This window comes from Canis aureus, chromosome 9 (assembly GCF_053574225.1).
Source record: "Canis aureus isolate CA01 chromosome 9, VMU_Caureus_v.1.0, whole genome shotgun sequence".
In the NCBI taxonomy this organism is placed as follows: domain Eukaryota; kingdom Metazoa; phylum Chordata; class Mammalia; order Carnivora; family Canidae; genus Canis; species Canis aureus.
Genome location: NC_135619.1, coordinates 20,596,633 through 20,622,065, shown reverse-complemented (window position 1 = coordinate 20,622,065; position 25,433 = coordinate 20,596,633). Strand labels below are relative to the sequence as shown.

The 25,433-nt window shown below is 38.5% G+C and overlaps 2 protein-coding genes and 2 long non-coding RNA genes across 18 annotated transcripts in view; 2 read left to right on the top strand and 2 right to left on the bottom strand.

The window, feature by feature from the left end:
- The window catches only part of GEMIN2 (gem nuclear organelle associated protein 2), a 23,627-nt gene extending 12,382 nt beyond the window's left edge, over positions 1-11,245 (bottom strand). For 3 of the 8 annotated variants that reach the window (XR_013386058.1, XM_077909111.1, XM_077909109.1), the window contains exons 1-7: positions 11,056-11,244; positions 10,581-10,665; positions 8,931-9,020; positions 7,830-7,889; positions 4,688-4,801; positions 2,563-2,607; positions 1,154-1,222 (exon numbers count right to left, since the gene is read on the bottom strand). Coding sequence is in view for 7 of the 8 variants with exons in the window: in XM_077909111.1 (XP_077765237.1) it covers positions 1,154-1,222; positions 2,563-2,607; positions 4,688-4,801; positions 7,830-7,889; positions 8,931-9,020; positions 10,581-10,665; positions 11,056-11,192 (600 nt within the window). In the remaining variant the exon portion in view is untranslated. Of the gene's footprint in view, positions 1-1,153; positions 1,223-2,562; positions 2,608-4,687; positions 4,802-7,829; positions 7,890-8,930; positions 9,021-10,580; positions 10,666-11,055 lie in introns of all 8 variants that reach the window. The other 5 variants (XM_077909110.1, XM_077909112.1, XM_077909114.1 and 2 more) reach the window with 5 other exon arrangements.
- On the top strand, positions 11,095-24,742 carry LOC144320494 (uncharacterized). The gene is made up of 3 exons (XR_013386070.1): positions 11,095-11,439; positions 12,261-12,376; positions 24,485-24,742. It is a non-coding gene; the product is annotated as an uncharacterized LOC144320494 (long non-coding RNA).
- LOC144320493 (uncharacterized) lies at positions 20,882-25,426 on the bottom strand. Of its 2 annotated transcripts, none has more exons than XR_013386069.1 (3): positions 25,346-25,426; positions 23,940-23,990; positions 20,882-21,003 (listed from the first exon to the last, which is right to left on the bottom strand). It is a non-coding gene; the product is annotated as an uncharacterized LOC144320493 (long non-coding RNA). The 2 variants fall into 2 exon arrangements; XR_013386068.1 differs by lacking the exon at positions 25,346-25,426 and adding an exon at positions 24,549-24,717.
- SEC23A (SEC23 homolog A, COPII component) overlaps positions 24,927-25,433 on the top strand; it is an 85,751-nt gene continuing 85,244 nt past the window's right edge. For 2 of the 7 annotated variants that reach the window (XM_077909106.1, XM_077909102.1), the window contains exon 1: positions 24,928-25,128. The gene's annotated coding sequence lies outside the window, so the exon portion shown is untranslated. Of the gene's footprint in view, positions 25,129-25,315 lie in introns of those variants that run through there. The other 5 variants (XM_077909107.1, XM_077909105.1, XR_013386055.1 and 2 more) reach the window with 4 other exon arrangements.

The following is a 25,433-nucleotide window of genomic DNA, read 5'->3' as shown; positions in this document are numbered from 1 at the left end:
TGAATCCTCCAATAACCTACGAGCTGTTATTTGCATTTTACAGATAAGGAAACTGGAGCACATAAAGATTCAGTACTTGCTGAAGGGGACACATAATCCTAACTGGTGGAACTGAGATTTTCACCCCAGCAATCCAGCTATACTGCCCCTTATAGTTTTATATTCACAGCTCATTTTTCTCCTTCAACAATGGGTCAGTTTGGTGGGCATTACATAAATGAATTATCTGCTTAGTCCCCTAGTAAGAAATTTTATTATTCTTTGAAGTTAGATTTAATTTTTAGAAACATGTATTTTTTACAGTTAAGGATATTTCCAAGAGTGTACCTGATTCTCCAAAGCTCCCTGTGAAAGCCTAAGATATAATCTTTGCCCTCCAGAAACTTAGAGTCTGCTGGGAAAAATAAATACACCAACACTGCAATATAATGCACAAGTTTTTAAGCCTGCCACTCAGCCAAGAGGCTTAGAAAAGTCTCTTCATAAGTATAATGTTCATATTATCACTAAATTTTCATTTCTTGGTTTTATATTTTATTCTTTTAAATCCCTACTATATAACATATATATTTAAGTGGAAAAAATGAATGTTTAAAATCACTGTTTCTGGGGCACCTGGGTGGCTCAGTAGGTTGAGCATACAACTCTTGATTTAGCTCAGGCCTTGACTGATCTCAGGGTCAGGAGTTCAAGCCACATGTTGGGCTCCATGCTGGGCATGGAGCCTACTTAAAAAACAAACAAACACAACACACACACACACACACACACACACACACACACAGAAAATGCATTTCAAATTTCTTTAAGCCAGTACTACTCAAAATGGGATCTCCAGACCAGATATCAGTTGGTGACCTATTTGTTAGTGGACTACAATGAGATAAGTTGCATCTCCCAGAATATAAATCTTTAGTTGACTTTTTTCCAAGGAAAATCTTTCTCAATGAAGGAAGTAGTAAGTTGATATGCATTCTACTGTCAATTCTTTATTTCACTGCAAACAAGCATAGTTTGCATTGTACACATAGTTATGCATACAGATATAACAGATATAATATACATATATAATTACCTTAGAGGTATACTTCATATATAAAATAAGTACATACAATTTTGTTTACATTATGAAAATAAAAAGATGCAATACTACCAATTCTGGAGTAAAGTCTCTTTCTCCAAACCAATTACTCAAATATTCCAAGACACTAGTTACTGTTGCCTAAAGAAAAAGGGGAAAGGGAGGTGGAAGAAATGTATTAATAATAAAACAAAGACAAGTTCAACATAGGTTTCATTGTTTAGTTAGAAAGCAACTCTAATATTTAAGATGGTCCCATTCTTTAGACTTCCAGAGAAAACTGTGACTGTATTTAGTAATTTGGTTAGGTGGCTCACTCAGTGAGAAAAGGCTTTTAGGACAAATATTTTTATGTACTTTCAAGTATCAATATATTGGTTTAAATCCAAGGATTTAGTCTGTACTACTAATTTAGTTTATAAATGCCTGAAAAATTCCACATGCTCTTAAAAATGTCTTTGCATAAATACCTTTAAATTATTTTCATTGAGTCAAGGTAAAAAATCTAAAAAGCAAGTTAGCTGGAGAAAGATCCGTTTTAAAACTATATAGATAGAATTTATTAAACTGTTAAAAATATTCTCTCACTTCTTCAAGTATAGTTGGACACTTAGAAAAATCACTCACTGAATTTAGTATGCCTACTATAGTATTTTTAATGCAAATAATCAAGTAAGTGAAACTATTAGCCAATATATGATTTACAACAGAGTATGACCCTTAAAAAATTTATCTTCCAAGAGCACCCAATGCTATGTGAAGGCAAAACAATCAAATTTTTCATTTGCTCTTTAAATGGGTAACAGAAGGGCAGCCCGGGTGGCTCAGCAGTTTAGTGCTACCTTCAGCCCAGGCGTGATCCTGGAGACCCGGGATCCAGTCCCACATCAGGCTCCCTGCAAGGAGCCTGGTTCTCCCTCTGCCTGTGTCTCTGCCTCTCTCCTCTCCGTGTTTCTCATGAATAAATAAATAAAATCTTAAAAAAATTATAATAAATGGATAACACAATTCTTCATCCTAAAGGAGTAAAGAAGCTTTTGATCCAAAAAATTGTATGTATCATTCTTAATGGGATGTATGGGACATCTGGCACTAGAAATAGCAATCTAACTTTAGTTTTACTTCAAACTCCAGAATGTAAGACTTAAAACTGAAATGTATACAACTGAATAGTTTAGCAACATAATTTAGTATGAGCTCTGGAATTACATCAAATTGGGATTAAATCCCAGTGTTGCTGTTAGAACTTGCTGAAAAACCACCTGTAAGTCACTTAACCTTCAATTTTGTTTCCCAATCTATAAAAATTGGATGTTAATAATAATTCTCCATATACGGTGGTACTGGGGATTAAATAATAACTGTTAAAGAGGTTAGGACAGGGTCTTACATACTGAAGTATTCAATAAATGTATTCATAAACTCTCATGCACATTGAAAACAAAAGTATACATAGACCCTTATTATTAGATGGATTTTACCTGATTCATTCTGCTAACGATACTAAGCAAGGGAGGAAAACCAATCTGAAAGAAAAATGAGACTGAAATTTACTAAATGGTATTATAAAGGGTGCTTCATTGTTTTCAAACCGGTGAATTTCTTAACACGCCGTTATTTAAAAACAAAAAATGAATAATAGGAAATTCCTTCATTACCCATTATAATAAAAACATTCCATCAACTATTATGTTGATTATTATATCAAAAATATGTTATATCAAAAAGTATTTTGCAATTTGAATATATAAATTTAAAAATAATGACGGGGGGTGCCTGGGTGACTCAGATGGTTAAGCGTCTGCCTTCGGCTCAAGTAATGATCCCAGGGTCCTGGGATACAGCTCCACGTTGGGCTCCCTGCTCTGCAAGGAGCCTGCTTCTCCCTTTCCCTCTGCCTGCTGCTCCCCCTGCTTGTGCTCTCTGTCAAATAAATAAATAAAATCTTTAAAAAAAAGACTTTAGTAATTAAAATGTTAAAGTATGAAATTTCTTAAACTGACACTATGATACCATTGATATTATGACATTAACATGTTGTATACACTTTTTCAAAATCTTCAGCTAAAGCTAGTATTTTCAGGAATTAAGGGTACTTAACAGTGATTTTTTTTTTTTCAAACTTAATCTGATTCAATTAAAAAAGTACTTTAAAGTTCAATGCTGGGAGCACTCATTATGAAAATAGCACTGACACAGAGAAAATTAAGAGGACATGCATTAACTCTGCCTCCTTAAATTGTTCTTCCACATGATGTATTTGACATCTATATATTTTGTAATAACAAGCTAAATAAGTTTTGATTCTTTGTCAAATTAAAACACATTTTGAAATGTAACATCCGGGATCCCTGGGTGGCGCAGCGGTTTGGCGCCTGCCTTTGGCCCAGGGCGCGATCCTGGAGACCCGGGATCGAATCCCACATCGGGCTTCCGGTGCATGGAGCCTGCTTCTCCCTCTGCCTATGTCTCTGCCTCTCTCTCTCTCTCTGTGACTATCATAAATAAAAAAAAAAAAAAAAAAAAAAAAAAGAAATGTAACATCCATTAAGGGTATTACCCAAAAAAACAACAGATTTTAAAAGAAATGGGGCCAAATTAGTTCACTTATAGATCTGAATCTATTTATACCACACCACCATGTGTAAGAGCGCCTATTTTCCCAGACCTTGTTAACAAAGTGTATCAAATCTCTTTTGCCAATGTTATCTGAAATGTAACAGCTCAATGGAGTTATGACTTAACTTGGGCATCTTCTGATATAACAAGAATTCATATTTTTCTTTCTGTGAGCTATTTACATTCTTTGCCTTTTCTGTTTTAATTAGGTTCTTGGTCTTTTAGTGACTTTTGGAATCATTTTTTGTTTTTTTAAGTAGGGTCCATGCCCAATGTGTGGCTTGAACTCATGACCCTGAGATCAAGACCTGAGCCAAAAACAAGAGCTGGATGTTCAACCTACTGAGCCACCTATGTGTCCTGATTTTTAGAGCTTTTACATTTTTTGGATGAATTACTTTTAAATGAGAAAAACACACATGGTGGGGATAAAAAGCCGCTGGCCACATAATTTATGATTAGAATAAAGCCATGGGAAATTTAAATATATATCTTCAACACTCCATCCCCAGAATACGAATTCTACTAAGCATTTTTAAGCATCTAATTGTCATGTTTTCCTGACTACTCAAAAGTCATAACCCATGCTTAATCATTAAAAAAAAAAAAAAAACACAAAACAAAACCCTGAATTCTATCTAACTCAAAAAATTATCACATAATTAAAATCTAAAAGATATGAAGCCCACCTAAGAAGTCACAGTACATTGTTTCAGAAACCAGGCTGCAAATTTTTAAGTTAAAGAGCCAATTAGCTAGGTCATAGGTTGGCAAACATTTTCTGTAAAGAACCAGACAGTATTTTTGGCTCTGCAGGCCATACATTGCCTTACTCACCTAGTATTGTTTTAAAAAACACTCTTAGCTCTATACAAAAATAGGCTGCAGTCTAGATTTGGCCTAGGCTGTAGTTTGCAGAATCTTTGTATTAAATCATACACTAAAAGTAGAACCCTTTTTGTTTTGTTTATCCATATTATCACATACCTGCACATAATCGATTCCAGGACCTTCACTTGTAGCTGGTCCAACAGCCCCTTCAGCGCATAACCTTTCACCCAAACAAAATTTTTTCCAGCCTTCTTCATCTTCGGATTTTGGCTAAAAGAAAAAAAAAAAAAAGAATTTACTTCTTTCTTTTTAAAATATTTTATTTATTTATTCATGAGAGACAGAGAGAGAGAGAGTTGGAGACACAGGCAGAGGGAGAAGCAGCCACACTGGGAGCCCAATGTGAGACTTGATCCAGGGACCCCAGGATCATGCCCTGGGCCAAAGGCAGGTGCCAAACTGCTGAGCCACCCGTGCGTGTCCTTTCTTTTTTTACACTTTATTGAATCATGAAAAAGAAGTAAAGTCCTCCATATTCCCACCACTTCAACAGAAATATAGTATCTGCTATGGGCTGAATTTTGTCCCCTCAAAACTCTTATGTTAAAGTCCTAACCTCCAGTATCTTAGAATGTGACTATATTTGAATAGGGCCTTTATAATGGATGTTAAAATCAGGCTTTTAGGGTGGGCTTTCTTCCAATCTGACCGATGTCATTATGAGAAAAGGAAACTTAGGGGCACCAGGAGGGTCAGTTAAACGTCTGACTCTTTGGTTTAGGCTCCGGTGGTGGTGACTTCAGGCCCCAAGTTGGGCCTCTGCCCCTCCCCGCCCCACCCCTTGGCATGGGCACACTGTCTCTCTCTAAAATAAATATTTCTTGTTTTTTAAAGAGGAAATTTAGATATAACAAGAGGCAGTAGAGATGCTTGTGCACATAGATGAAAGACCATGTGAGGACACAGCAAGAAGATGGCTACCTGCAAGTCAAAGAGGCCTCAAGAGGAACCAAACCTACAAACCAACTAATACCTTGATCTTAGACTCCTAGCCTATAGAACTGAGAGAAAATAAATTACTCTTTGCTAAAACACCCAGTCTGTTTTGTTCTGGCAGCCCTAGCAAACTGATACAGAGCTCAAGTGTTACACATTTTGTGACACGTGTTTAGTTTGGATCACCCTTTAATGGATACTGACAAACAAGGGTTTGTTCAAGAGGGTGATAAAGATGGAAACTGGTAGGGAAAAAAATGCACTAAAAATGCTTACAAAAATGAAGGATGTTTATACCAGGGAAGGAGATGGGATTACATCCTTCACATACTTGGAAAGGCAGTCCAGTCAAAGAAAGAAAAGATTTATTCTACACTTCTAAATTCAGGACCAGTGGGGAGAAGCATTAACAAAACAATTTTTATTTGTACACAACAAATACTCGCACATTACTTTGTATAGATGTAGTTTTTCCCTCTGAGGATAAATAGCTTTCATTAGATTCTCAGGACAAACATGAGACCTCTGAAAGTGTAAAACCTATGTACTAGAGCACTGTATATGCCCTTTTCCTTTACTCTATTAATTAGGTCAGAGACTATTTCTATTTTAGGTAACACTGAATACCCTGATTATTAAATATAGCAAGTGCTTAATGATTTATTCATAATAAATTGAATAAATAAGTGTTTATATTTACATGGTTGCTTTAAATAAAATGTCAGAGTACTTTGAAAATTTTTCATTTTAGGGATGCCTGGGTGGCTCAGTGGTTGAGCGTCTGCCTTTGGCTCAGGTCGTGATCCCAGGGTCTTGGGATTGAGTCCCTCATAGGGCTCCCCACAGGGAGCCTGCTTCTCTCTGCCTATGCCTCTCTCTCTCTGTGTGTCTCTCATGAATAAATAAAAATCTTTAAAAACATTTTTTTTTCATTTTATTATTTACATAATGTTAACTTTTGCCATGATGAACATGCTATTGCTTTTAATACTCCACTATTTTGATGGATCATAATTTATTCAATCATTAGGTCATTTACATTTTTGACAAAATTATATCGTTATGTTATTGATCCAGCTTCGTTTTGAATTAGTAAGCATTTCCCCAAAAGTCCTTATACTGAACAAGAAAAAAATGTATCTACTTACCTACCCTCCTTCCCTCTGCCCCCTTTTCCCAGGAGGCCTCACAGCACAATGAAAAGCTCTACAACCAAACTTTGGTTTGAATCTTAACTATACCTTATATGAGTTAAATGATCCTGGGCAAGTGATGTTAGTTCGTTTCACACTCTCCCTAGAGCAGAGTTTTCAAATGGTATGGAGAAGCAAGTAGAGTCCATATACTGAATCTCACAGCTTTCAACTTGTAGTCTAGGGCTATGCAAGCAGCCTCCTCCATTTATCCTAATGTGTCACCATGTAAAAGATATTAGGAAGCACTACCTAGAGGAAGCTTCTAAAATCTGAAATCTATGAACTACCTGAAAGTATGAACAAAACTGTGTGCCCTGTTCCACACAATTTTTTCCTTTGAAGATAAATAGCTTTTATCTGATTTTCAGGAAGATTATGAGACTCCCCAAAAAGTTAAAAGTATTGTTCTGGAACAATGTATACATCTCCTCTCCAACTCCCTTTTTTAATTCAGTAGTCCAGATATAACATATTTCCTTAAGTTGAAAATATATTTAAGCTGATAAAGCACAGAAAATACTACTTTTAAGTATGCATGACAAACTTTACTAGGATGTCATTGGTTTTGGCACCATTACCTCACGAGGAAAACCCAATAAGCCTTTATTTGAGCTTTTTGTAAGTACTGAAAATGCATTTATTTTATAAAAAAAGCAATGTCTAGAACCCTTAAAAGTTTATAGAGATGTAACAATTACCTATCCAAAGTCTCTCAAGATGCTATGAATTAAAACTGCCATAAAAATAACTTGCAGGGCAGCCCTGGTGGCTCAGCGGTTTAGCGCCGCCTTCAGTCCAGGGTGTGATCCTGGAGACCCAGGATTGAGTCCCACGTCAGGCTCCCTGCATGGAGCCTGCTTCTCTCTCTGCCTGTGTCTCTGCTTCTCTCTCTCTCATGAATAAATAAATAAAATCTTAAAAAAAAAAACTTGCATTATTGATTCTATACTTTAAAGGTTTATATGATGGAATTGTTTTTATTAATTTAGGTCAATGAAAAAGAACAAAAATAACATAGACTAAGTGAATCTTTAAAGACTGGTAGTAAATATGGACTATTTCAAATGGGTACACTCTGTACAACTTAAACAAAGAAACTTACATACCATGGTCACGTTACTGTCTAACTGTTGTGATTTCCAGTGACTTCTATGTCTGATCACACTCTAAAGGAAGAAAAGTTAGGCAAGTGATCTTCAGAGAATGGATAACTGAAAAGAAATAAATTGTGCAATATCCTAGTAATCTTGAAACTTGGGGGGGCAGCCCGGGTGGCTCAGCGTTTTAGCGCCGCCTTCCGCCCAGGGCCTGATCCTGGAGACCAGGGATCGAGTCTCATGTCAGGCTCCCTGCATGGAGCCTGCTTCTCCCTCTGCCTGTGTCTCTGCCTCTCTCTCTGTATCTTTCATGAATAAATAAATAAAATCTTAAAAAAAAAAAAAAAACAACCTTGGAAAACATGTTTCCAACTGTATTATGTCTCATGATTATAATTTGGTTAACTGATTCATAGATATTTTAACTTTATCCTTCAGAATAAGGAATCTTAGGGAGCCTAGGTGGCTCAGTTGGTTAAGCGACTGATTTTAGGTTTTGACTCAGGTCATGATCTCCTGGGTCATGGGATGCAGCCCTGAGTCCCAAGGCGGGGCTCCTCCAGACTGCAGCTCAGCACTCAGCAGGAAATCTGCCTAAGGATTCTCTCCCTCTGTACCTCCCCCCACTCATATGCCTGCCTGCTTGCATGCACTTTCACTCTCTCAAATAAATAAATCTAAAAAAAAGTATAATGAATCTTATTTTTCCAACTACAGTCTAAGAACAGAAATAATTCTTGAGGGAGAGAGGGGTTTAATTTTTATTTAAAATTCAATTAGTCAACATATATTACATCATTAGTTTCAGATGTAGAGTTCAGTAATTCATTAGCTGCATACAATACCCAGTGCTCATCACATCATAGGCCCTGTTTAAAGCCCACCACCCTATTACCTCATTCTCCCCCTCCCCTCCAGCAACCCTCAGTTTGTTTCCTATAGTTAAGAATCTCTCATGGCTTGTTTCCCTTTCTGATTACTTCCCAATCAGTTTTCCCTCCCTTCCCCTATGATCCTCTGCACTGTTTCTTATATTCCATATGAGTAAAATTAGAACTGTCTTTCTAATGGAAGGGGTTTAATTTGATAAAATGATTAAAGTACGCTCACCTGTCGAACAGATGAAAACTGTGCCACTTGTTGTTGTTGCCACTGAAGAGTGGGAGAATATCCTTCAGGAGCAGGTTGGCATCCTGAAAGCTAGAGATCAGTTCATAAATATTAGAATCGATGTTAGTGTTATAACTAGAACGTCATTCCTCTGCAAAGTAAAAGCACAACCAAGATGAAGAGTAATAAAGTAAATGATTAAGGCTATCTAAGAAAGATACTGTACTCTCTGCAGATGCCAAAAAGTAGGCCTTTCACTTTACTATTTATGTCCAAGTTTGAACATTAGGAAAAGATCCTTGTGGGGTCACTTCAATAAGAGCAATCTGGAATGGTTCATATTTGGAGTTTCTAAACTAAGAAATCTAAATTATATGAGCCCTGAAGACATAATTTAGTCCTACCTTTCTATAAGAAGACAATTATTTGAAATGAGGAGACATAACCCACATAAAGAATTTGGTATTGGCAGAATGTACTCAAATAATCTAAGACATTTGACTTTACAAAGGCTACTTCAGCTTCCTAAGACAGCACAATAGGTCAAAATACTGCCTTGAAATACATATTGCCTTGAAATAATAGTGTGTTTTTTAAAAGCTAGGTAGATAATATATTCTCATCCATCAACTAAAAATTTCTGAAAATATGTGAAACATTATAGCATCTGAATTAAAATTTCATAAGAGGAAAAGGACCTATCACAATTTAAAAACTGCTGCTCTCCTTTGACCCTAGGTTAAATAATATGTCCTTAGAGAGACTTTCTGTGACAATTTTAATTGTCAACAGTACAATTGTAAACAAGTAACCTTGTTACTTATTGGTCATATACAGGTTAATTTTCTTCATATCAAGTCAATATAGGTGTGCCTAGGTGGCTCAGTGGTTGAGTGTCTGCCTTTCATTCAGATCTTGATCCTGGGGTCCTGGGATCGAGTCCTACATCTGGCTCCCTGTAAGGAGCCAGCTTCTCCCTCTGCCTGTGTCTCTGCCTCTCTTCTCTGTGTCTCTCATGAATAAATGAATAAAATCTCAAAAAAAAAAAAGTCATAATATATAATTACTTTGTTTGCTTGTTTACTCTGTATTCCTCAGGAGAATGTAAACTCTGCCAGGGTAGGGATTTTTGTGCCTCATTTTCTATTGTAATCCCAGGGCCTGGCACAACCTAGTCACTTCACAAAAATATTCAAGGTGTGTGTGCAAGTAACTAGAAAAATGTAAGACACCTGAGTTTCTATTCTTAAAAAAACAAAGCCCAAATTCAGAACATGCAATATTGCACTAAATAGCATTAAACACCAATCCAAGAATAATTATGAACAAGACTGGAAAAAGGTTCCTTAAAAATAAAGAATAACGTAAGTAACCTATTTAGAGTCCTTTAGAATTGGATCACAGCCCTGAAGTATGAGGAGTCTCCACGAATGCCAGGGTTACTGGAAACCGCTCTGGGGGCAGTAAATGCCAACTGTCCTTTTGAGGGTTAAAAGTCCAAGCTAATGTTCAATGTCTCAGGAAGTAGTCCAATCTTACATAAATCATAAAGATACTACAGGATACCACAGGAAGGCCACTGAGCTTTCCATTTGGTCGAGGGGAGAGGGGGAGGAAGGGGAGAATCCCCTGCTGGGTAATAAAACTCACAGAAACATTCACACTTTGCTTCCTTTTCAACTTCTTTGGGTCAATCTGAGCTACCACAACATCTGGACATTGAGCTGCTTCGATCCTACAAATAAGTAATAAATGCAAGAAATGTGATTACGGCTGTGCTTTGTTCCTGTGCAGTAAAACGAGCGATCCATTCTACAGTTCTTCACGAAATCAGAAAAAAAAAAAAAAAAGGAAGCGCAATGCACGTACTACACAAGGTTATTTCCGAAACTAACTGGAAAGCAAGGAAATCCAAAAGCACACATCTTGACACAGGTAAACAGAATTACATTCATAAAAACTCGCCCAGGTAAAGATGTCATCAAGTGATCTTGATTCGACCCTACCTCGCGTGAAAGAGGGAACGGCCACTGAGGCGGGGCTTTATCACACGTAGGTAGGGGTCGAGCTGTGCCCGGGGGCAGAGCGGACGACCAGCCCACCCGCACGGGGCCAAATCACTCACTGGACCCGCCTCAGGTATTCCTGAGGCGTCCTCGGTGGGACGGAGGGATCAAAACTCTCTGTCAAGTCGCACGGTTCCACTGGCAACAGCCTGGGCATCAACTCTTCCACTGCGGATTCTGCTGGCATCCACGCCATGGTTTTTAATCCCGCCAGTCCCCCTTTGGCGCATGCGCCAAGTGCAGGTCACGGCGCAGGCGCAGACCTTAAGTGCCGAGTCTAAGGGGGCGGAGCTTAGGCAGTGTAATTGCGCTTGAGGAAGCCGGCCGGTTGTCCCAGACTTAAGGCTCGGGTGGTGTAAGGAGACGGTGAAGTTTAGTTCCTTGCAGAAGTGGTCCTGAAGTGTTTCTGCGTGTTTCCCTCTGTTCTCTCTCCTAAGGCCAGGGTAAACACTGAGGATTATTAAGCTTTATGCATCTGCAGTAGTAAGGGATCCTTGGATATCTTTTGAATTAATGAACAGTGTTATTGTAATTACCATTTATTGAGCTCTCTCTCTATATATTTTTAATTGTCTACAAGAAATCCACTTCATTTAGTTGAGCTCTTAAACCCCTGGTAGACATATCACGTATGTTTCCTCGTTTAGTTTTTACACCAACTCTTTGAAGTAAGTGGTATTATCCTGGTTCTGTAGGGGAGCAAATCGATATAAAGAAGGGTTAAGTACTACAACTGTGACTTTCACTCCCACAGTGAGACAGAGGGTAGAAGAGCCATTTCCAACCCAGATTTATCTGATGCCAAATGAATGAAAAATTAATTTTCCAGAGAAATTTCTTGCGCTTGGCTACTTGAAAGATCCCTTTGTATTTGCTGGAAATGAATATTAGTCGTTGAGTAGACATCGCTTTCTTCTTCTTCTTCTTCTTCTTCTTCTTCTTCTTCTTCTTCCTCTTCTTCCTCCTCCTCCTCCTTTTTCTTGAGAGATCTCTTTGTTTAAATGAGTAGTGAAAGGATAAAGCTAATGCCAATACCCAAAAGTTACCATGATTAATCTTAGGGCCAATCTTGTGAGGTAGGTACTATTATCTCCATTTTACAGGTGAGGAAACATGTCAGAAATGGATTAAGTAACTTGTGCTGGGCGACATTCCAAGGAACAATGAAGGTTATATCTGATTCTTTCTAAAGAAGCTCTGAGTAAATATAATTGACTTATTTCCTAAGATTATGTTTATTTTTAAAGCTTTTTTTTTTTTAAAGCACTGCCTTTAGCTTGCAAGTAATTGATTTCAAAACCAGAATGTAACTTTCTCATTTGAAGATAAAGTGAGGACAGTTCCTGGGTTAAGACCTAAAGGAATTTGTGCTTATGAACTGTAAGTAAACAATTGGGAGATTCAGAAACACACTACTTGACTGCAGTCAAACTAGAAGGTTATTTGGTTAAAAATGTTACTGATTTAGTAATAACTTTGTATGGTGACAGAGGTGGAAACTACACTTATGGAGGTGAGCATTAAAAGTTTGTGTGTATGTGTGTGTGTGTGTGTGTGTGTGTGTGTTTAACTGATTTTGGAAGAAACAAAGTTAAAGAGAAATATGGAAACTCTTGCCCCCAAACATTTTGGTAATAATAAAGAAAAGATTAGAAAACGTAAGTGATGACTTCATTTCTGGATTTTCTTACAATTTTTGTGGAGGAGGGGAAACTAATTTGTTAGCAATTTCCACCTATTTTTTGGATAAAAGACCTAGAAGACTACCTACCAAAGGAACAATGCTTAATACTGGATTTCGTGTATAAGTAGGTGGCAGAATTACACATAGATGAAGAAAAAAAAGGAGAAGAACAGTGGGATGGAACAAAGGTTGTCCTTGGAAATAATTATTTTCCAAAAGAAGAGGAGAGTAATAAAGTACATGAATGATTTGAAATGGTTCTAAAATTTTGAATACACAGGAACAAATTCATTCAGGAAAGAGGAAAGTAAGTTAAAAATTTGCAAGGGTTGGGGCACTTAGGTGGCTCAGTGGTTGAACATTTGCCTTTGGCTCATGTTGCGATCCTGGGGTCCTGGGATTAAGTCCCGCATCGGGCTCCCTGCATAGATCCTGCTTCTCCCTCTGCCTGTGTCTCTGCCTTTCTATTCTCTCATGAATAAATAAATAAAATCCTAAATTTTTTTTTTGTTAAGGGTTGCTTTCTGCTAGTGTAGTGGAGTAAGAAAGCTTTGTACTGGGAGACAAAAAGGGAAGGCTTCAGATATGCCCTATTTGGAGGCTGTGGCATGGGAAAGCTGTAGGTTAGATATTGTAGGAGAGGCATAATTTCTCCTCCACACTCTTAGGGTCTCTGGCTAGGCCTAATAATTAAACTGACATAAGACTCCTTAATAGGAGAAAAGCATGCAAATTTTCTTTAGTCTTTCTTTCTTTTTTAAAAAAGATTTTATTTTAGGTCATATATATATACATACATACACATACATATATATGACTATATATATATATGCCATATATATATGCCATTGTCCATTTGTATATTCAATCTCAGCAGGTAGAGGAAAGAGTTTGTTCAGGGAGTTATTACTAGAAGAAATAGGTCATGCTGGAAAAATTGGAAGGAGGTCAATATGGCTGATGCATAAAAAGTATAAGGAATGAATGGTGCTGGACAGGGTTGTGAGAAATGTAGCTGTATATAGTTATGTCTAGAGAACCTTCTTACTGTGTGCTGGGGGCTGTCAATGCCCTCCAACCAAAGACTACCAGAACACTCCTAGAGTCACATGATTATTGACACTAGGGTATGTCTCAGAAGAAGGATACTATAACTTATCATAGGATTTGGGCCTTGGTGATTTGCGGATGGTGGAGCTTTACTGTCAGGAATTGGGTATAATTCTGAGTCTGACTGCTGGTTAAAAACCTATGGGTGATTTTTCATGCTTGACCATAGCAGTTAAAAAGGCTTTCCCTGGGAAGGCTTCACAGGGGGAAACTGCCCTCCTCATACAGACTTGGTGCACACCCCGTGCATTGCAGTCTCTGAAGGGAGTTGCAATTAGATTCAGTCCCTCCTGGCTGGCCATGCTCTTATGCATAGTTGCATTCCTAGCCAGATGTCTTCATTTGGAGATCTCCTTATTGGGAAATTTACCCACTCTCCCAGTACCCAATACTTTACTACTATTACCACCCTTTCCTCCCAACCCATCACAACAGCCTTAGTTCCATAAATCTGCAGAAAACACTGGTTAGGGACTTCCTCAAAAGTGAGATGATCCCCAAGTTTGCACTGATCCACCTGACCCTCAAACAGTGGGAGTGATTAGAAGCTTCACTGTTAATTCTGTTTTGGCTCATTGTTGCTTTAATTGCCTACTTTGACATTTAGCTGCTCAATTATTTCTCTAGCTCATTTGAGCATACAAATTCTGTGATTATATATCTTAATACTTCTTATATAGGAGGTAAAAGGGAAACTAATGGTATAATTGGTAAAGAAGAAGCAGTACTCAAAATAGGTCAGGAAGATATTTGGTCATTTTGTGTCTTGGACAATTTTCTTGATTTGTCTGAGTTCAGACACTAATACAGAGTTGTCTTGTTTTCATCTTGATCCTTCAGGGACACTAAGTGGCCTTGTATGATGTTGGTGTGCTGTGAAATGGTTTATATTCAATAGGAGAATGGCGGGCCTTGCTGTAAATGCCAGCCATACAGCTCCTGACAACAGCTAGGCACAGTTGATAGAGTGAGGCCCATTTCAGGCTCTTAGAATCTGCTTTTCTTTCTCAGGGCTAAACATTTTATCTAGATTATTTCATTTAATCCTTACAATGTATTGTTACCCTAAGTGGTAGGCTTACAATATCTTCACTTTCAGATGACAAAACTGTGGCTCAGAAAATGTAACGGGACATGCCTAGCTCACACAACTAGGAAGTGGATGGAGTTGAGATTCTGTCCTGGGTGGTCAGACTTAATGAGCCATTGTTGTAAATCACTGTGTCACAAGGTACAGCTCAATAAAAATAAGTAGCTAAATAGAGCCTTTAAGACCTATTGGTCACAGGGTAGAGAGAGGCAATAAAAAGATAGATACAAGGAGAATGTAGTCTTTTTTTTTAAGATTTTATTTATTTATTTAAGAAAGAGAGCACATGGGGCAGAGAGTGGTAGAGGGAGAGGGAGAAGCAGACTCCCTCTGAGCAGGGAACCCTGTGCAGGGCTTAATCCCAGGATCCTAATATTATGACATGAGCTGAAGGCAGATGCTTAACTGACTGAGCCACCCAGGTGCCCAGAGATTCTAGTCTTAGTACACACCCTGTGGGCAGGAGCAGTCTCTTTAATCTCTGTGTCTCTATGTCTCCATCTCTTTATCTGAGACTGCTTTCCTCCAACTTTGGGGTCCAGATCCACAAAGAAGACTACAAAGCTGACTTGATACCAGTAAATCAAGATGAGGGCTAGTTTAATTATAGGACACGAAACAAAACTAAAACTTTATCCCTCTTTTAAAGCAAAAACACAAATCTAGTTCCTCCTTTTGATTACTTCTTTCTTTTTTTATTTTATTTTTATTTTTTATTTTTTAATGTTTTTATACTTCTTTCCTTTTTTAAGACTTCATTTATCTATTAATGAGAGGCAGAGAGACAGAGAGAGAGAGAGAGAGAGCAGGCGTAAGAGACAGGCAGAGGGAGAAGCAGGCTCCACACAGGGAGCCCGACGTGGGACTCAATCCCGATCCCGGGTCTCCAGGATCAGGCTCCAGGCTGAAGGCAGCGCTAAACCGCTGAGCCACCCTGCTGCCTAGTTCCTTCCTTTTAAGGTAGAAGTTCCCTTCTCTCCTACATGAGTTTTAATAATTCTTATGTTCTTTACAAATCAAATGAAATATTAATTAAAAAGAAGGGGCACCTCTCTGTTTCAGTTGATAGAGCATGTGACTCTTGATCTCAGGGTTGTGAGTTCGAACTCCATGTTGAGCATGGAACCTACTTAAAAAATAAAATAAAAACCCTGTGTGTATAAAAAGGAAAAAAATCTGTCGGTAGATAACTATGATTTGTTTCTTTGGGTCACTATAAATGGTTTAAGAGTAGATCAAAATATTTCATTTGTTTAGTTTGATTAAATAAACTCTTAGCAATCATTCTGGCATTAGGCAGAGTGGCAGGAGGAAGTGATGTTGGAGAATAATACTGATGGGGTGCTCTATGGAATAGAAATGCTTGCTGTTTGAACAAGAGTTAGAAAGTTTAAAGGCAAGTCTTCTCAGCATTTAAAGGGGAAAAGACAAGCATGAAATGGAAACTCAGTGTTGTAGGTTTTAAATGGGCATCAGCGCTTTGTCCTTGGATATACTATTTAACCTCTCTTATCTTTACATTCATTGTCATGTACAAGGATTAGACCAATTATCACTAAGGTCTGTTTAAATTTGGATTCTGTAACTCTCATGTGTAATTTATAAGTTAGTCTTATTTGTTATTACTCTGTCTAATGAGATTATAGTAATTGTGTGTGCAGACTACAGCATCTGACACATAATATCCTATATAAATGGACTTGACACACTACTGATGTTGAAAATTTAAAGTTAGAACAATCTGGATTATTGCTTTTTCTAGTGAGTACTACAAAGACAGGTGGTGACATACAATGTCACCATCTGAACAAATGAAAGAGAATCCATGTTAGAAAAAAACCTACAAGCACTTTATTTATACTAGAAAATAGGTTAAACCAAAAAGAAAAAGTACTGGGGAAAGCTCCATCTGGTGGTGGCTGTATAAAATTCCAAGAAATTTACATTACTATATTTTCCTTGACTATCTTCAAAGTTCTGGAATCTTCAGTTTAGAAACATTTGTGGGTTCAGAAGCAGGCAGGAAAATATTGGTTGTTACACATTAACTAGTATTTAAGGTAATTAATGACTGGAAACAAAGTCATAGGGTATTTAGAATACTTGATCCCAGATAATCCCCGGAAAAAAGTTCCAAGGTCAAATATCTTTGGGAAATGTATTTAAATCCTGCACTTAAAGATCCACAGTGAAGATTAGCACATTAAAACCTCTGACAAGTCAAGAGACCTATTTTATACAATTTAACTGGTATTTCCAGACTTTGATTATAGAACCTTTCCTTCTCTCTTGCTGTCTCTCTTTTTAAAGATTCATTTATTTATTTTGTGGGGGTAAGGAGAGACAATGAGAGAGGGAGAGAGAATCTCAAGCAGACTCCCCACTGATTGTGGAACCGAATGCAGGACTGGATCTTATGACCCTGAGGTCAAGACCTGAGCTAAAATCAAGAGTTGAATGCTTAACCAACTGTGCCATCCAGGCACCCCACCCCATTCCCCTCTTTTTTTTAAAAGGAGATAGAAGTTTATTTAATACACTGCAAGGAGCGGTGGGTAGGACAGCAGAGAAGAGGCTGTCTGCCTGTCTCTCTATTTAATATTCTCTGGCATTTTGAGAAATGCCAATTTGAGAAAGTAATGACCTTAGAGTATTGGCTTTTTAAAAAAGAATTTTGTTTATTATAGCATTATCTGCAATAGCCAAATTGTGAAAGAAGCCCAAGTGTCCATTGATAGATGAATGGGTAAAGAAGATGACATATGTGTGTGTGTGTGTGTGTGTGTATGTATATACAATGGAATATTACATGGCCATAAAAAGGAACAAAATCTTGCCATTTGAAACAAAATGGATGGATCTAGAGAGTATAATGTTAAGTGAAATAAGTCAGAGAAAAACAAATACCATACTATTTCACTCATTTTATTCATATTTCACTCATATGATTTTACTCATATTCATATGAAATCAAGAAACAAAACAAAGAAAAAAAGAGACAAACCAAAAACTAGACTCTTAACTAAAGAAAACAAACAGGGTTATCAGAAGGGTAGTAGTTGAGGGGATGGGTAAAATGGTAAAAGGTATTAAGAGTACACTTATTCTGATGAGCACCAAGTATCGTATGGAATTGTTGAATCACTAAATTGTACACCTGAAACTAATATGATCCTGTATGTTAACTATACTTGAATTAAAAAATTTTTAAATAATTAGAATTATAAAGAATTTTGGGGGGGAACTTATGTCAGATTTTATATTTTTATAGTTAATGTCAAAACAGAAAAATGATCAAATATTTATTTATTACTTATTTAAATCAATTAGCCAACATATAGATCATTAGTTTCAAATGTAGTGTTGAAGAATTTGTCAGTTGTGTATAATACCCAGTGTTCATCACATCACGTGCCCTCCTTAATGCCCATCACCCAGTTACCCCATCTTCCCACCCACCACCCCTTCAGCAACCCTCAGTTTGTTTCCTATAATTAAGAGTCTTTCATGGTTTTTCTCCCTCTCTGATGACTTCGCATTTAGTTTCCCTCCCTTCCTCTATAATCCTTCACATGGTTTCTTATATTCCAGGCAAATAAAACTATATGATAATTGTTTTTCTCTGATTGACTTATATTGCTCCGTGTAATACCATCTATCCTTGGCAATGTAAATGGTAAGTATTTATCCTTTCTGATGGCTGAAAAATATTCCATTGTATAAATTACCACATCATCTTTATCCATTCATCTGTCAATGGACATCTCGGCTCTTTCCACAGTTTGGCTATTGTGGACATTGCTGCTGTAAACATTGGGGTGCAGGTGTGCCTTTGGATCACTATATTTGTGTCTTTGGGGGTAAATTCCTAGTAGTATAGTTGCTGGGTCCTAGAAAGCTCTATTTTTAACTTCTTTAACTTGAGGAACTGTTAAAGAAAAAACTGTTTTCTAGAGTGGCTGCGCCAGCTTGCTTTCCCACCAGCAGTGTAAGAGGGTTCCTCTTTCTCCACATTCTCGCCAACATTTGTTGTTTCCTAACTTGTTAATTTTAACCATTCTGATTGATGTAAGGTGGTATCTCATTGTGGTTTTGATTTGTATTTTCCTGACGCCAAGTGATGTGGAGCATTTTTTCATGTGTCTGTCGGCCATTTGTATGTCTTCTTTGGTGATATGTTCATGACTTCTGTCCATTTCTTGACTGGATTGTTTGTTTTTTTGGTGTTGAGTTTGAGAAGTTCTTTATAGATCTTGAATACTAGCCGTTTATCTGATATGTCATTTGCAAATATCTTCTCCAGTTCGTAGGTTGCCTTTAAGTTGTATTGACTGCTCCCTTTGCTATGCAGAAGCTTTTTATCTTGATAAAGTCCCCAAAATTCCTTTTTGCTTGTTTCCCTTTCCTTTGGGAATGTGTCTAGCAAGAAGTTGCTGTGACCAAGGTCGAAGGTCGAAGAGGTAGCTGACCATGTTTTCCTCTAAGATTTCTATGGATTCCTGTCTCACATTTAGGTCTTTTCATCCATTTTGAGTTTATCTTTGTGTATGGTATAAGAAAATGGTTCAGTTTCATTCTACATGTCGCTGTCCGATTTTCCAGCACCATTTATTGAAGGCATTGTTCCTTTTCCATTGGATATTCTTTCCTGCTTTGTTGAAGATTAGTTGACCATACAGTTGACTGTATGAGAATCCATTTCTGAGTTCTCTATTTTGTTCCTTTGATTTATGTGTCTGTTTTGTGTGATAATACCATACTGTCTGGATGATTATAGCTTTGTAATATAGTTTAAGCCTGGCATTGTGATGCCACCAGCTTTGGTTTTCTTTTTCAACATTCCTCTGGCTGTATGGGGTAATGATAATAGTTTTTTAAAAAGATTTATTTGTTTATTTGAGAATCGTGGAAGGGGCAGAAGGAGAGGGAGGAAGAGTCTCAAGCAGACTCTGCTGCTGAGTGCATAGCCCAACAATAATGTGGGGCTTGATCTCACCATCCTGAGATCATAACCTGAGCTGAAATCAAGTCAGATGCTTAACCGACTGTGCCACCCAGGTGCTCCTAATAATAATAATGATAATAATAATAATAATAATAATAATAAATGATTGTTTAGGTTTTCATGCTCATTCAAGAACATTTAAGGAACAATTATTTTATGTCAGGATCTATTCAAGGTGGAGTAATTAAAGCAAACAATTATAATCAGTTGCATGTTGGTAAATGTTTAATAAATAGCCTTAAGATTCACATACTAATATCAAATGCCTTGGGCCAAGGATGTGTATAAATTAAGTTAGAAAGCCAGAGAAGTTTGCTTTAGGAGAATCTTCCCTTTCTCCAATTCCTAGTCAAACTCTCCTTTCCCAGGCATTCAAGATGTTTTCCATTCTGTCTCTTCTCTTCCTCAAATCAAAACCTCCTAATTTCCAGTATCCCAAGAAAAATAGTCTTCACCATTTATAATTTGAGTCCAATGGTCTCTTAAATTTTTATAACTTTATATAATTTCATGAGTGATTTATACAGATTAAAGGGATATTCAATAAAGCTGTTATGAAATGAGTAAAGACATAATGGAAAACAATTTTATTAGAAATTTAAATAAGTATCTAAATATATCAAATCCCAATTTTTATTCCACATTTCCTGGTTTTGAAGACATACCCAAAATGGGTGATGTCCTCTGAATGCAACTGTGATGCATGAGTCTGGAACATACCTATCTTACGAATAATGATTGCAGATTTCAAATACATCACTACTATATCCTAGCTAATTGTTATTTCTGGTTCTTCATGCATTTGTATCATCAAAACACAGAACTTGAAGAGTTTTTTGAGAACTTTAAAGGCTCATAATTTTGTTGAAGAGAGGATAACCATCTTCTTTGCTCCCTAAATGCATAACTTTTGTATTTTTAGTTTTATAAATAAGCAAGCAACCCAAAGAATTTAAAAAAAACATTTTAAGAAATATTTTATTTATTTATTTTAGAGAGAGGGAGAGAGCATGCAAAATGGGAGGGATAGAGGGAGCGAGAGAATCCTCATGTAGATGCCCCACTGAGTGCAGATCCTGACAGGGCTTGATCCCATGACCCTGCAGTCACAACCTGAGCTGAAATAAAAAGTCACATACTCAATCGACTGAGCCACCCAGGCACCCCAACCCAAAGAATTTTTAATTTCTAGGTTATCTATATTCTTCCTATCATCTTTGTATACATGACTGCCATTATTAGAATTTGTCCACATAGGTGTCATATCAATTTATCCATATAAACATCATAAAAGATAAAAGAATACTGTTATATGTGCTCATAAGAAAATGAGATTATCCAGATTATTTTTGCAAAATATTGTGTAATCAAGTTGTTCCTTTTGAATGAATAACTGGATGACAATAACATGTTTCTTTTGTGTCCTTAGAAATAATATTAGCTTTTAAAAAAAGGAGGGATACAAACCATAAGAGACTTTTGTTTTTAAGATTTTATTTTATTTGTTCATGACAGAGACAGAGAGAGAAAGAGGCAGAGACACAGGCAGAGGGAGAAGCAGGCCCCATGCAGGGAGCCCAATGTGGGACTTGATTCCAGGTCTCCAGGGATCACAGCCTGGGCTGAAGGCGGCGCTAAACCGCTGAGCCACCAGGGCTGCCCCCATAAGAGACTTTTAACAATACAGAACAGAATGTTGACAGAGGGAGGTGGGTGGGGGTGGGCTACATGGGTGATGGGTATTAAAGAGGGCACTGTGAAAAGCACTGGGTATTGTATATAAGTGATAAATCACTGAATTTTATTCATATTTTCACATAAAATCAGTGAATTTACTGCACTCTATGTTAATTAACTAAAATTTAAATAAAAAATCTAAAAAACTATCAAAAAAGAAATAATATTAACTCATTGATACTTGAGTTTGAGAAATTCTTCTAGGACATAGTAATCTAAAGATTCACAGTTTAAGATTTCACTATCATTATCAGGGTCTAGACTGCTGTTCTCTGTATCTCTGCATTCATCTTCCAAATTCTGAATTCTTACCTATATTTATTGAAAACTAAAAACATAGTACAGAGAACTTGAAAGATGCTGTAGTATTTTGGGCATTGCAAGAAGAAAATGCAATAGTAATGACCTATTTCACTATTGAGTCCTCTTTGATAATTCTATTGTTCTTCAATTTTCTTGTTATTTTAGTTTTTTTAAAGAAGAGCTTGAGTAATTTATGAGTAAAAAATTCCATGGATGAAGAATTAGCAGAATGTTTTTTTTAAGATTTTGTTTATTTATTCATGAGAGACAGAGAGAGAGAGAGAGAGAGAGAGAGAGGCAGAGACATAGGCAGAGGGAGAGGGAGAAGCAGGCCCCCCATAGGGAGCCCCATGTAGGATTTGATCCCCCAACTAGGATCACGCCCTGAGCCAAAGGCAGATGCTCAACCACTGAGCCACCCAGGTGTCCCAGAATGTTTCAAGATAGAGAAAAATAATATTACTAAGGTCCCATCATATATTCTAAAATTACAAGAGTCCAATGGACCCATAAGGCAATTGCAAAAAAAATAAGTTTCATTCTATTTTAAAAAATGATTTCTCTATTCTTTGGAAGAACTCTAAGAAAGAATAAAAGTCATGGTCATGAAATATGGATTCTTACATATAGAACTCCAAAAAGAGAAAACTCTAGAAAACTAAAGTTGGGTCCAATAGATCTTGATGCTATATCTGAGGGTTAATCTCAAACTCGTTCATCTTAAAGTTCATAGACAGACATAAATAAATATATTGCCCATCCTAACATCTATTTCATTGTTATAGGGAAGGAAGGCTTTCTTCAGTTAGGAACAAGGGATTTAGGACTTCTTAGGCTTCATTGAGCTGCAAGGCAAAGATGCATTTCTGGGGGGACCATAAAATGAATGCAATTATCAAAGGTGCTATACTTTGGTTTATTCTTTACTGAATTCCAGGTACCGTGTGGGTCCTCTCACCTATGTCTATTGACCCTACTCATTCTTGGATCTTGCTTCTTTTTGTGAATGTCCTTATTTTACCTTTTTACCATTGCCCACAGCTGTTTACTTGCTGCGCTTTCAGTCAAGAATCCTCATTAAGGTAGCATCCTGAACTCACTTTATTTGCAGGCCTACACTGAATTTTGATGTTTGATTCCCATTTCCTCTTCAGGATTGTATTCAAATTTGACAAGCAGAAAGCATCCTCTTCTACCTTACAAACAGCCTTAGCATACATATTATAGGTAGAGAATATATATTTTGTGCACATCTTATTTCTCAACTATAATGGAGAACAAGGATTTGATCTTTTTTCCTACTCCTTAAAATGCTTATAAAGCTAAACTTGACAAGAGTTTTGGTGTTGTCATATCTGGAGTTAATTCCATGAGCAACCCCTCACTTAAGGATGGGGTGCCTGAGACCGCCAAGCTCTAATGTCTTTCCAACCTGTTTCTATTTTTTTTTTCAAATTTTTAAAAATGTTTATTTCCAGATTCCCAAAGAAATCACCATCTCTAAGGTGTCGAGTCCTTCTGAATTTTGAAATTTAAATTGCCAAATTGCTCTACTAAACATTATACAGATTCACACTCCCACCTGTAGGGATATGTACTCTCTACTACACTGTAATTAGTGCTAGATGTTATATTTAAAAAAAAACAAAACTGTTTAATTATGTAGGATTTTTCTCTCATAATTACTTTATTTGGCAATTCTGATTATTAGGCTGGGCATTAATTTCATGTTTATTAATCATGTATTATTTTTTTAAATTTATTATTGGTGTTCAATTTACTAACATACAGAATAACCCCCAGTGCCCGTCACCCATTCACTCCCACCCCCCGCCCTCCTCCCCTTCTACCACCCCTAGTTCGTTTCCCAGAGTTAGCAGTCTTTACGTTCTGTCTCCCTTTCTGATATTTCCCACACATTTCTTCCCCCTTCCCTTATATTCCCTTTCACTATTATTTATATTCCCCAAATGAATGAGAACATATAATGTTTGTCCTTCTCCGACTGACTTACTTCACTCAGCTCCAACCTGTTTCTAGTTCTCCCAGTTTGCTCAGCTGTTTTCTTTGCAAGAGAAGCAGAAAAGGCGTTAAGATTAATCAGCGAGAGGGATCCCTGGGTGGCGCAGCGGTTTGGCGCCTGCCTTTGGCCCAGGGCGCGATCCCGGATACCCGGGATCGAATCCCATGTTGGGTTCCCGGTGCATGGAGCCTGCTTCTCCCTCTGCCTGTGTCTCTGCCTCCTTTCTCTCTGTGACTATCATAAATAAAAATTTGAAAACTAAAACTTGAACCCAAAATTAAAAAAAAAAAAGATTAATCAGCGAGAGATTGTAGTGGTGAGGAGGAGGGATGGCACATGCAGTGTAGGAGAAAAGAGGTGGACTGTCTAGGAATACAAAAATCCAACGTACAGGCCAGGGATTTTGGCCGGCTTTGCCTATGTCATATCACCAGCATTGCTACTGTACCTGGCACATGGGCGTGTTCTGTAAATAGTTGTTGTACTATGTGAAAAAACGAACTTTTAACTTTTTTTTTTTTTTTTTTTTTTTTTAGGGGAGATGTGATTTTGTGGTTCTAGGAGTCAATTGGGGCCCTACAGGAGAGAACGTCCTCTTACCCGACGCGCTTCTCTCTGAGAGTTGAGTCTGAAAGGGAACAGAAGTTCCCACCCTGGCCTGCAGCCCTTAGGGATTGGGATCCGACGTGGCTCCGGGGAACGGGTTAAGGCGCTCCAATTCCCCAGGGGTCCTTTTCCCTCCGAGCGGTCCCCACCTAGGTTAGCCCCGCCCCAGCTCTGTCCCCGCCCCTTCCCCGCCCCTCCCTCCTCCTCGTCCCCTCTCCCTCGGCTCCGCCCCGCTGCCCACCCTTCCCTTTAGTCCCCTCATCCGGTAGCCCCGCCCCCAGCCCTGTCCCCGCCCCCTCCCCGCCCTCCCTCGTCCCGGGGCCCTCTCCCGGCTCCGCCCCGGCGGGTCCCGCGGGCTCTCCTTCAGTTCCCTGGCGCGGTCGCCCCGCCCCCCTTCCCCTTGACGTGGCAGAGGCGGCCCCAGCCATGTTGGCCCAGCGGAGTTCTGCGCGGCGGTCGGGGGCGGGGCGGCGCCGGCCCTGATTGCAGTAACACGGTTGCTCCAGGTCGGCAGAAAGGACCGATTTTGCAAGGCGGTGGCCGCGGCTGGCGCGGGTCTCGTCGGGGGCAGTTGGTGAGGACTGACTTCGGGCTGCCTCCCCCCAGCTCCCTGGAGGGGCCGCGGGCCTTCAGCGGAAAGCGGGGGAGGGGAAGCTGTGCGGCCGCGGGCGGGCGGGGGTGGGCCGGGGGCCCTGGGGTCGTGCCCGCTCTGCCCCCTTGGTGCTCCGGAGCAGGCGGGCGCGCCGGCGGCAGCGACCTATGAATCCTGACCCCTTCCACCTCTTACTCACCTCCGTGCTTCGTTGTTTCGGGGCCTGGGGGCCTGGGGGCCCGGGAGCCCTCGAGCCCTCGAGCCCTCCCCACGCTACCCTGGATAAG